At 38.4% G+C, this 9,760-nt stretch overlaps 1 protein-coding gene across 3 annotated transcripts in view; it reads right to left on the bottom strand.

Moving 5' to 3' along the window:
* LOC146470530 (uncharacterized) overlaps positions 1-8,384 on the bottom strand; it is a 23,961-nt gene extending 15,577 nt beyond the window's left edge. Inside the window, exon 1 of one of the 3 annotated variants that reach the window (XM_085122026.1) lies at positions 8,295-8,384. In XM_085122026.1, coding sequence (XP_084978152.1) covers positions 8,295-8,349 — 55 coding nt within the window. In that variant the 5' untranslated portion in view covers positions 8,350-8,384. Of the gene's footprint in view, positions 1-1,533; positions 1,657-4,106; positions 4,233-8,294 lie in introns of those variants that run through there. The other 2 variants (XM_085122027.1, XM_085122025.1) reach the window with 2 other exon arrangements.
* Between the last annotated feature and the right edge of the window lie 1,376 nt (positions 8,385-9,760).

The following is a 9,760-nucleotide window of genomic DNA, read 5'->3' on the forward strand; positions in this document are numbered from 1 at the left end:
TATTTTCTAACCAACTGCATCATCCATCAAGTATTTGAAGCAGATTTTCCTTGTCCACTGAGAATAGTGCAAAGTCATAGCACATTTGCAGATTATTATCAGTTTTGCACATGACTCAAATAAACTTATTTCACTTGTCCTTGGACTAAAGTTTATGGCCTTGCTGATATTGAAATATTGTTCATCAATTAAACGATATTTCTCGGTCAGTCCGATACGAGTAGTGCAAGAAGTGGACTTGTGGAACTTGGAATAGAGAAAAGGTTTGACACTATGAATCAAAACAACGTGGATACTTTGATTTTTGATATTTCAGTTATCGTTACGGCTAGCAAACAAATGAGAATTCAAAGTGGAGGAAATACAAACTGAAAGTGGAGGTAGTAACGAGCCACTTTTTGGAAATAACTTACTTTTATTTTCTCTGTTCTTCTTCAAAGATTCACAAACGGTTCTTAGTGTTTGTATTTACGTTAAACAGTTATTTTAGAATGTTCTAAATTCTTAAGTAAAGGTGATTCCCTCGAAGTAAAGGTTGTCGCAAAAATTTTCTCAAAGTTCAATCCACAGTCAAAAAATGCAATAAAAAGAATAGGTCCCGTGTCTACGAAAGATCTGCGATCCACTCAAATTATCCAGAATTGCTCTCTTTGATCAGCTCTTGTTACGGTCTGGGGGAAACAGGTATCTGGCACAACCTCACAAAACATCAATTAGTCTTTAAGATTCAGCAAGTTGTGGAAGAAAGTTATGTTCGATTATAACTGATTTCTATTCTCAGTGCCAACAATACGTAATTGAGCAAAGTGAGTAGATCTCGTTTTAGATGGTTAAGTCTGTCCATCAAGTTAAATGAAAGGTCTTTCGTGGTGCTTTCCTGTAGTTTTTTCTGTTATACTTTGAAGCTGCTTCAAACTGTTGAGTCCGTGGATGAAATCCCAAGGTCTAAAGCTCTTAGTGTCATGTGGTACAATCAGTTTTTTCCTAGTTTTTGGCACTAGTTGTCGTTTTTCCTAGTTTTGAGCTTAAGCTTCCGGCCATGCGGATCCGGAGTGCAAGCGTTTAAGTCCTTTTGTTGCTTGATTTCTTTTCTTCATATTAACTCTAGGTGAAAATAGTTACCGGTTTTCTTTCCTTTTATTATTTTTTTTTTCTGTATTTGCAGAATTTCTTAACTGCCTGACCAAAAACTCATATTTCAATAAAGACATATTAAACCAGCGGGCAGAGAGAGATCGAGAGAGCAAGCTTTTAAGAGCGTTATGTATCTAGAAGAAGTGTAAGAGATCTTCGACCGACAGCAATACAGAAAAATAAGCTCATCAACCATTAGCTTTCTTAAAGTCCGATTTCGTGGAATTCCAGTCAGGCTTTGTCACTCGTCGGTCGCTTTTTCAGGTCATAAGAAGACGACTTTGAGGCAAGTCTAAACAACCATATCAGTACTGTACATTAAACGTACAATTACCTTGAATGGTTTTGCGTATAAAAGTCAATGTTTGATATTCAACGCTTCGATCAAAAAAGACTCACCTAATGCAACAAGAACTGTAAAATGTGAAGGATGAAGACGTGCAGACAGGCTTGAAGACATGATACGAAGACGCCAAGGAGTCAATGGATCAGGGCTAGGTAGATTCACCTCTCAGTCGTGCCTGAAGGACACTGTGGCTTGGGTTTGCGGATAAAGAGTTTTAAGTTGTTTGGAAAGAATAATTTATTATCTGTCACTTTTTAAAACAAAGGTGACTGCGTATTTATTTATAAGTCCTCGCTAATTAAAACAGAAGATGATAGTCTTCCTTTTTAGTGGGGGGGGGGGGGGGGGGGGTCCAGACCCCCTATCAAATCTGAACTAGTGAACTAAATTGTCCTCTAATAATCAAATGCTTTCATATTCAAGAGAGAAAACATTGTCAATGTCGCTGACCGTAAGTTTCATGTAGTATTTTAAATTGAAGAAGCTGAGCGATAATCCCTCGCTTTTGAGGATGAATGAACAGCTTTATAGGGAACTCGGCTTCAGTTGGTACATTAATATCACGTTGTTGACTTGCGGTAAGACATGAGAGGACAATGTTTGAATGATTTCTTTGCAATAAATTTCAATTTTACGGGCAAAGCAAATCGATAATAGGGTACAGAATTAATTTCGTATACAGTACCGATAGCGGTGAGAGGTGTTGTGTGACATGTCAGTATACGGACTCCTCCGATAAAAATATCCTTCATCCGTCCTTGCTATTCCTTTAAGCAATGACTTTGTGATAGCCAAAATAAAAACATCAAACTGGTTAATGAATACCACCAATTTTTTAGAAACTTCAACATTAAATAATGCAACTCCAGAGTTTCCAATACGTGTTCCTTTCCGGTTCACAAAGCTGCAACACCTTTGGTACAGTAAAAGTACTTCCAAGTATATTGGGCCTGTTCCTTTTTTGCTCATATACTCCTGAATTCTTCAAACTTCCTTTTTTGCGGTTTTCAAAGTTGACCCACAACAAGCGATATATAAGTGCTTCTGTACTCTAGGGCCTAAAGATTCTAAAGAAATAGGTATTTTTGCAATGTCATTCTTAAACTTGCCACACTGTTCCGCGACCCGACCGTGTTCGAAAACACTTGAAATTGCGTTCATCCGTGTTTTCAGTTAACAATGTTTTTCATTAGTCTAAAATCGTTTTTTAATGCTTTATTTGAGTTTCACTTAGAATTAGTCAAAATATAAAATTAAACGTAAAGGGAAATGATATCAGAGAGAAAACTGAATTGGAAAGTTAAGCATTGTTAAGATATTGGTGACGAATATAAATTAGTTATACTCTGCGATCTGGATATGCAGGTGAAAGAGAGATAATTTACAAACTTCTCAAAAGAAAAATGAAGACGTCGGAGCCAACGAAAGAAGTCGATGGCTCAAATGAATCAGTTCAGTGGGACGCATAGTAAGGACAACGACAAATGGCGCTGCAACTAGCAATCATGCCTCGTCCGTAAGTGATCAATCATTCAGGCAAATTATGACGCACAGTTGATATTATCTCCTAATGACTTCCTTGTTAATAAACTGCTAAACTCCATCATGTCTCAAACACTTTAAGTAGTAGAAAAGAAGGGAAACTCTCTTTTGTGTTCGAGCGCCCTGTCAGCAAAAATTCTTGCACTTAGTTTCCTTATTCGTTAAAAATTATGCGCAGTCATAGCACACTCGCATTTCTTTAGAGTTTTTCGTGCGCTTTAGTGCATTTTCCTTTTTCTCGCAGATAAGGTATAGGGTGCATGTTCATCAGTTTGATATTGAAATATTGTTCCTTGAAGTCAAAAGAGGATTTTGCTGATTATAAGGCTAAAAAGGGCGCTGAGATTTATAACTGAATTACATCATACGAAAAATAATAAACTGAAACTTTCTTTTGTAATAGGTGTAAATAGAAATTTCGTCGACTAGGTTACCGCACTATGACGCAAAGCATGCTTTGTTTTGTACAGTAAATTCAATGGCGCTTTGCTGATTAAAGACACAAAATGTCTCAAAGCTAATTCACTTTTACGTTTTAAAGTCTCAGATACATTTCTCCAAGGTCCAGCTAAACTTCACGAGTTATAATAAGGCTCCACTGCGGTCTTACAGATTTTATTTTTCCACTGAGTTTTTGGCAACTTTGGAGGAGTACTAGTATCGACCAATATTCATCTTCATGCTGGTTTTCCGGTCTTGCAACTAAAGGAAGCGAACTTTAACTGGAAAAAGGGCTGCGACATAACGCCGAAGAATTTATTTTAACTAAATGATTAACCGTAAATGCCATATCAGTTGAACATTAATAAAACCCAGAAGTTAATATATATTTTCTTTTAACGAAAAAAATAGTTAGGAGCGCATTTACAAATTCAGAATCTTACATAGGAGACTGCGTATTTATTTATAAGTCCTTTCGTCTGTGAACCAGCAAATCTGTCGACCATGATATATGTTTTACTGCGTTTTCATATATAGTAGTATTTATGTCCTTCCCTCGCTTATAATAAACTCGTAGTCAATTCGACCGCTCTTTCAGTCATAAGCAAATTACTCTTGATATTCTGCAGTTAATGGCACTTACCCAATGACACGAAGGCTGTAAAACACAGCGTCCTAAGTAAAGCAAGCAAATGCATGGTATACCGACGGCCGCTAGATTTGCCGAGTTCCAGCCTAATTATCCGTCTCCGAAACAACGCCGATGTATGGCTCTAATCAGTAGTCAATAGCTTTGAAGTCGTTTGAACGTAATTAACTTATAACCTGGGAACTACGCAATTTAAAACAAAACAAATTAAACGAGAAGTAGAACGTCACCGTATTCAACTTTTAGTAACAGATATCTGTCGCCAATTAAATTAGGGAAAATAATAGTTCCCTTTCGAGCTGTCGCAAACGACACGCAACCTGATTGAAAACACGTGAAAACTGCGCTACAGGCTTTTATCTTCCGTTCGGTAACATATCATTATCAGACAGAGGCAAAGTATCAAAATTAATACTCCGTGCCTTCTGTTTACTTAGCACTTGACTTGGTATATGTTTTATCCCATGAAGTCCCTCTGTCACTGAAGTGTCATTTGGCCGTTTCGGATGAAGACAAATCAGTAAAGCCGCACGAGATCATGACGCGGAACGCTTAACTTAACTTAACTTAACTTAACTTAACTTAACTTAACTTAACTTAACTTAACTTAACTTAGAAAGGAAAGGAGCCACGCATGCGCAGTGCCTTGATGTTTGCCTTAGTATAAACACGACCAGGAAAATGAAAGGAAAAATTTACCTCAATGTCTTTTTACAAACCTACACCTTATATTTTTAAATGTTTAGCCCTTGCGCAACACGAGTTGGTGCATTATACAATATCATTATGTCGACATATTGTGTTAAATCTTCAAAATCGGTTTCCCGTCGGTTTCTCCCTGTAATGTTGGTAATCCAGTGTGCGGCAGTCTCACGCAGGCCGCTCTTCGGTGACTGCATCACGCACTCTTCTTTTGACTTTTGACTCATTTCTGTCTTTTTGTCGACTCATCTGTGTCTTAATTAACTTCGTTTTTTTATTACTTTGAGGACGGCAGTTTTCTTGCCGTCTCCAACGCTGATTCTTTTATCTGCTTTAATTTGAATGTTTTGGTTTTATCAACAGCGTTGATAAGATAATTTGCCCACCACAAAGAGATTGGAGTGCTGACGTTTGGAGTGTTAACCCTTCCGTCAACGCTCAAATCTCTTTACGGTGGCCAAATTTACCTTGTCAACTCTGTTGATAAAACTCCAAACATTTGTTCTCACTTCCCAACCAACACATGTACAGCACACGGACAGTTTTTTTTAGAAACTACCCCCTTATCTTTAAGCTTCAATTTGTTCCGTTTGTTCCCAAATTGTAATATTTTTACCCCAGGCAGTGCCTGGTTAACTTTTGATGGAAAATACTGTAAGCTATCTTTCCATTTCAAGGTACAAAGTAAACTTCTTTTCCACCTTAGTTCAGTGATAGTTGACATGTCGTCATAGCTTAATTTACTGCTTTAATAGTTGAGAATGGACGCTTGTTCCGTGTTTACAAATTCGCCTGATTGGAAAGCACGCAATTGCCTTTGGTGCAGTAAAATTACTTACTAGTATATTTAGCTAGTTCCTTTTCGCCTCAAGCTCTTGATCATTAAGTCTATAAACTTCCTTCTCGTGACGCACTTTCCTTGTATCCGTCTATATATGTCAATATGTTTCATCTTTGTATATCTACCTTCCAATTAATTTGCCCGCGCCGCATACAAACAAGGTTCATGCAAGCTATTCCTCGTACTAGTACATGGCAGCGGGAGAGAAAAATGGACGCTGGTGAGGTGACCAATTATTTTAAAACATCTTTTATAGGTAGAATTTTCAGAGGTGCAGTTTAGCAAAATCGTGACCGTGTTTGAAATAATTGTGCATTCGCTCATCCGTGTTTTCCGCGTCACTTTGCCGAATGCTTGTACGTGCGCCCATCCGTGCTTTACTGCTCTTATTGTTCAATGCGAGCATTCAAATAAATAAGGCTAGGAAAAACGAACGAAGGTGCTGATCACGAGAGAACTCAATACGTTACGGAGTTTCCCCAGGGTCTCATCCCAAGGTAGAGATTTATGGAATTATTAAGCATGTGCACTCTTGTCCGCGCGTGTTTACTTTCTCAAATATAGCTCCCACACAATCTTAAACAATTGCACTTGAAGATCAAAGATGAGGACCGCGTATTCGAAAGCCGATTACGGTTAACCTAAGATCAAACACTTGCCAACGCTTTGATTTATTTGTTTTAAATCGTTTCCACATTGAATTTAATTATAAGCTAAAATAAGTGATCTAAAACGACAGGAGAAATACTAATATCTTAAGCGGCCTTCACAGGGCAAACTAAAGTTGGCAAACTCGTGTTGGCAAACTCAAGTTAGTGTGTGTGAACGGCACAAAAACAGTCGGCAAACAAGTTGGTAAACTGTTGGCGACAAATAGAGCTTGCCTCTATTCTCGCCAACTTTTTCACCAACTTTTTCGTGTTGGTAAACTCGTATTTGACGTGAACGGTTGGCAAACGTGTGTTGGTGACTGTCAACCAATAAAAACATGCGCTCTATTCACGCAATTTGCATGACACTTCCTAAAATGGCGGACGGATGTGAAGACGAAGTTTCAACTTTTCAATTCATCGAGGAAGTTCAAAACTCTCCAGATCTGTGGGACCGGAAAATGGAAGAACTAGCAGAGAAACTGGGGTTAAAAGGCGCGAAGCTCTTGTAAGAGCGTGTTGTACGCTCCAAGGGTGGGATTTCTACTGATATAAGGTTTCGTCCAAACCTTCTATTTTGCCAGCGCTTTCTGTTTCTTCTTCGACGATTACCATACAATAGGACCAAGACACAAGCGGCAACTCTTCTTGAGTGCCACTGCACTACGTCGGCCATGTTGCAAATTTAGCATGTTGTGATTTGACGCGAGTTTGACGTGTGAAGGCTCGAGTTTGCCAACTTTTTGAAGTTCGCCAACACGAGTTTGCCAATTTTAGTTTGCCGTGTAAAGGCCGCTTTAGAGAACCTTCATTGGAAAGTAGAGCATTGCTGTAGTCAAACTATGTGAAAAGTCGGTTGTTGGATGACTATATGTAGTAGCCGTCAAACTAACTCTCTTCTTTGACTTCATCAGTAAAACACTTGTTAGCAACATTTTAGAAATAAGCCGACAAGGACAATTCTAAAGAACAAATCACACATCGTCCCGTAATGAAAATATCCCAACTTCTAACTCGCCGTTGACCTTTTTGTTAACGACTGATATTGAAATATTGTTCACTTGAAAATTAAAGGGAATTGTGCTGATTAAAGGTAAAAGCGGGGCCACACATTTGCATCCGAATTACGTCATAGGACACGACTGAATAAAACTTTTAAGGATAAAAGATCGAGATCTATTCTATATTACAATAGGTATAAGCAAAAATTTACGATGAACCAAAGACACAAAAGATGTATCAAACAAGAGCAGATTATCTTATCTTACAAGAGAAGTTAATTCCATTCCATTCTACCGTTTAAGTGGTAGATGTATCGGTCCAAAGTCTAATTAGTTTCACGTGTAACAGCATAGCTCTGGTTCACTTCCTTTTCGAAAGTTTGATATTAAGTTCGCAAGACTATCGACCACTTGTTTATTAAAATGCCGGATTAACGTATGCAGCTAAAGAAAGAGGACCTTTACAAACTAACCGGAAAAAGAATTCAACGTAAAGCTGAAAAAATATACATTGGTGTTAATCGCGCTTAAATGGCTAATCAGTTGAAGGCGGAAAAAAAACACGATAACTAAAGTGTATTTTCTATTCAAGATAATATAAGTTAGAGTGGCATATATTAACAAAGTTTGAGTCTCGCATGCGTTAGAGGAGCATTTACAAAGTTTGAAGCTCACACAGGGCGGCCGGGCATCGATCAGTAATTAATACCCTCGTCAGTTAAAAAAAAAAAAAACATTGTATTGAGTTCCGGCATTTTGCAAACAAAGCTCACCGCTATCAAAGGTGTTACGCCGTGTTCCCTTATTATTTACGGAAGGTGTGATGTTCGTGCAAGTTATCTACAAGTAAAACGTATCTATTACAGAATTAAGGGGGACCTTTGTGGAGCCGAACTAAAAAGACATAACCTGCGGTTAACTAAGCCGCTTTTAAGTCGTTAAAGTAACTAAGTTTTGTTATTAAGATTTGCGGTCAAAAGAACTTTACCTGATGAAACGAAAACTGTAAACCACGTCGTCTTAAGTAAAGCAGGCAACGCCATGGCACAAACCCGCTGAGAAGTTCACCTTTCCGTTTCTGGAACAAACTGATGGATATCGTTCAGCATTTTAGTGTTTTTAAGTCGTTTGCGCGGAGGAATTCGTTGAAAGTAATTTATTATTTAAAGAGATGGCTTTGTCAGTTCACACAAATATAACCACCAATAAAATAGCGCAATCTAAAAACAAAACAAAGCGTAATTGTATCAGGAGACACTGGCTGCCAATTAAAGCAGATAAAAAATGTTCCGTTTTCTTGTTATGAACAAAAAGACACGCAAACCTTGTATCTGAAAATAACTCATTATGTACCACTACAATTGGCTCCTTTTTGTGAAAGGTAGTTATGAGACGGGCACAATATCAAAAGAAATACCCCGCGTTTTCAGCTTCTTTAGCATTAAAACATTATTCCCTTGCAATTTCATAACATTCAAGCTGGTCGTAGAAATGACTAGAAAATCACGTCATGAAAAAATGACTAGAATATCACATTCAGGTAAACTTGAAAAAAAAGTCTACCCAACGCTTTTTAAGATTCTCATTAAGTGTGATGGGCTGTGCTGGATGGGAATTCTCTTTGCCTGCTGGCATAATTTCGTGAAAGATGAATTTCACATTTGCCACTTTTAAACTTAGAGATTATCACTAATTATTTAAAGAGCAAAGAATCTCCCTAAATAACATCACATAGCCCCTTTAAACGTGTAGTTTTAACTTTTCCATTGCTGAGGCCATCCAGGTGAGGATCAAACACCTGACCAAGAAATGCACTTCCGTGAAAGAGTCATGAAATCAGTTCGTTTGCAAGAAAATAATCTATATTTTACTTGTTTCGGCAACCAAGATTAAAAAATATCACAATATCAAATATCTTATTGTGCACTCAATCCCCTCAAGGCTTTTACAGCACCGTGTGGGGTACTTTGCCAGACCGCTTGTGGCGCAGTTTACAATTAATGAGGTAAAGAGCTATCAATACCCCTCTTAAGTAATGTGAATGTGAGATAGACCAGGGGTGGTCACTGACAGAGATTTGTTACGTCCCTGGCTGTTCTTTTGCGTCCCACAGAGTCAGATTAACGGAAAGTACTGTGTGACCATGGCCCACGGATTTTTCGTCCTTATCCGAGGAGACTAAAAAGCCTAACCATTTGTAGACGTCAAAGCAAAGGCAGCACTTTCTCCTAAGTTGTTGATCCAGCCGGGAATCGAACCCAGCCGGGCCTCGGCTACCGCTCCAGTCTGGTCGGCTCAACCAAATGAGCTATCCAGGTGGCGGTAGACTCGAAGAAAAGACTGCGCTTGTTTTCGACTTCTCAGATCTGATGTAGAGTCGAAGCTTTCTCGGTAGTTTTACTCTCCCAACACGCCTTCTGCAGAGCTCTACCAGTTATCGATGATACTTCCTTA

This window comes from Pavona decussata, unplaced genomic scaffold (assembly GCF_977016875.1).
Source record: "Pavona decussata unplaced genomic scaffold, jaPavDecu1.1 SCAFFOLD_114, whole genome shotgun sequence".
Classification (NCBI taxonomy): domain Eukaryota; kingdom Metazoa; phylum Cnidaria; class Anthozoa; order Scleractinia; family Agariciidae; genus Pavona; species Pavona decussata.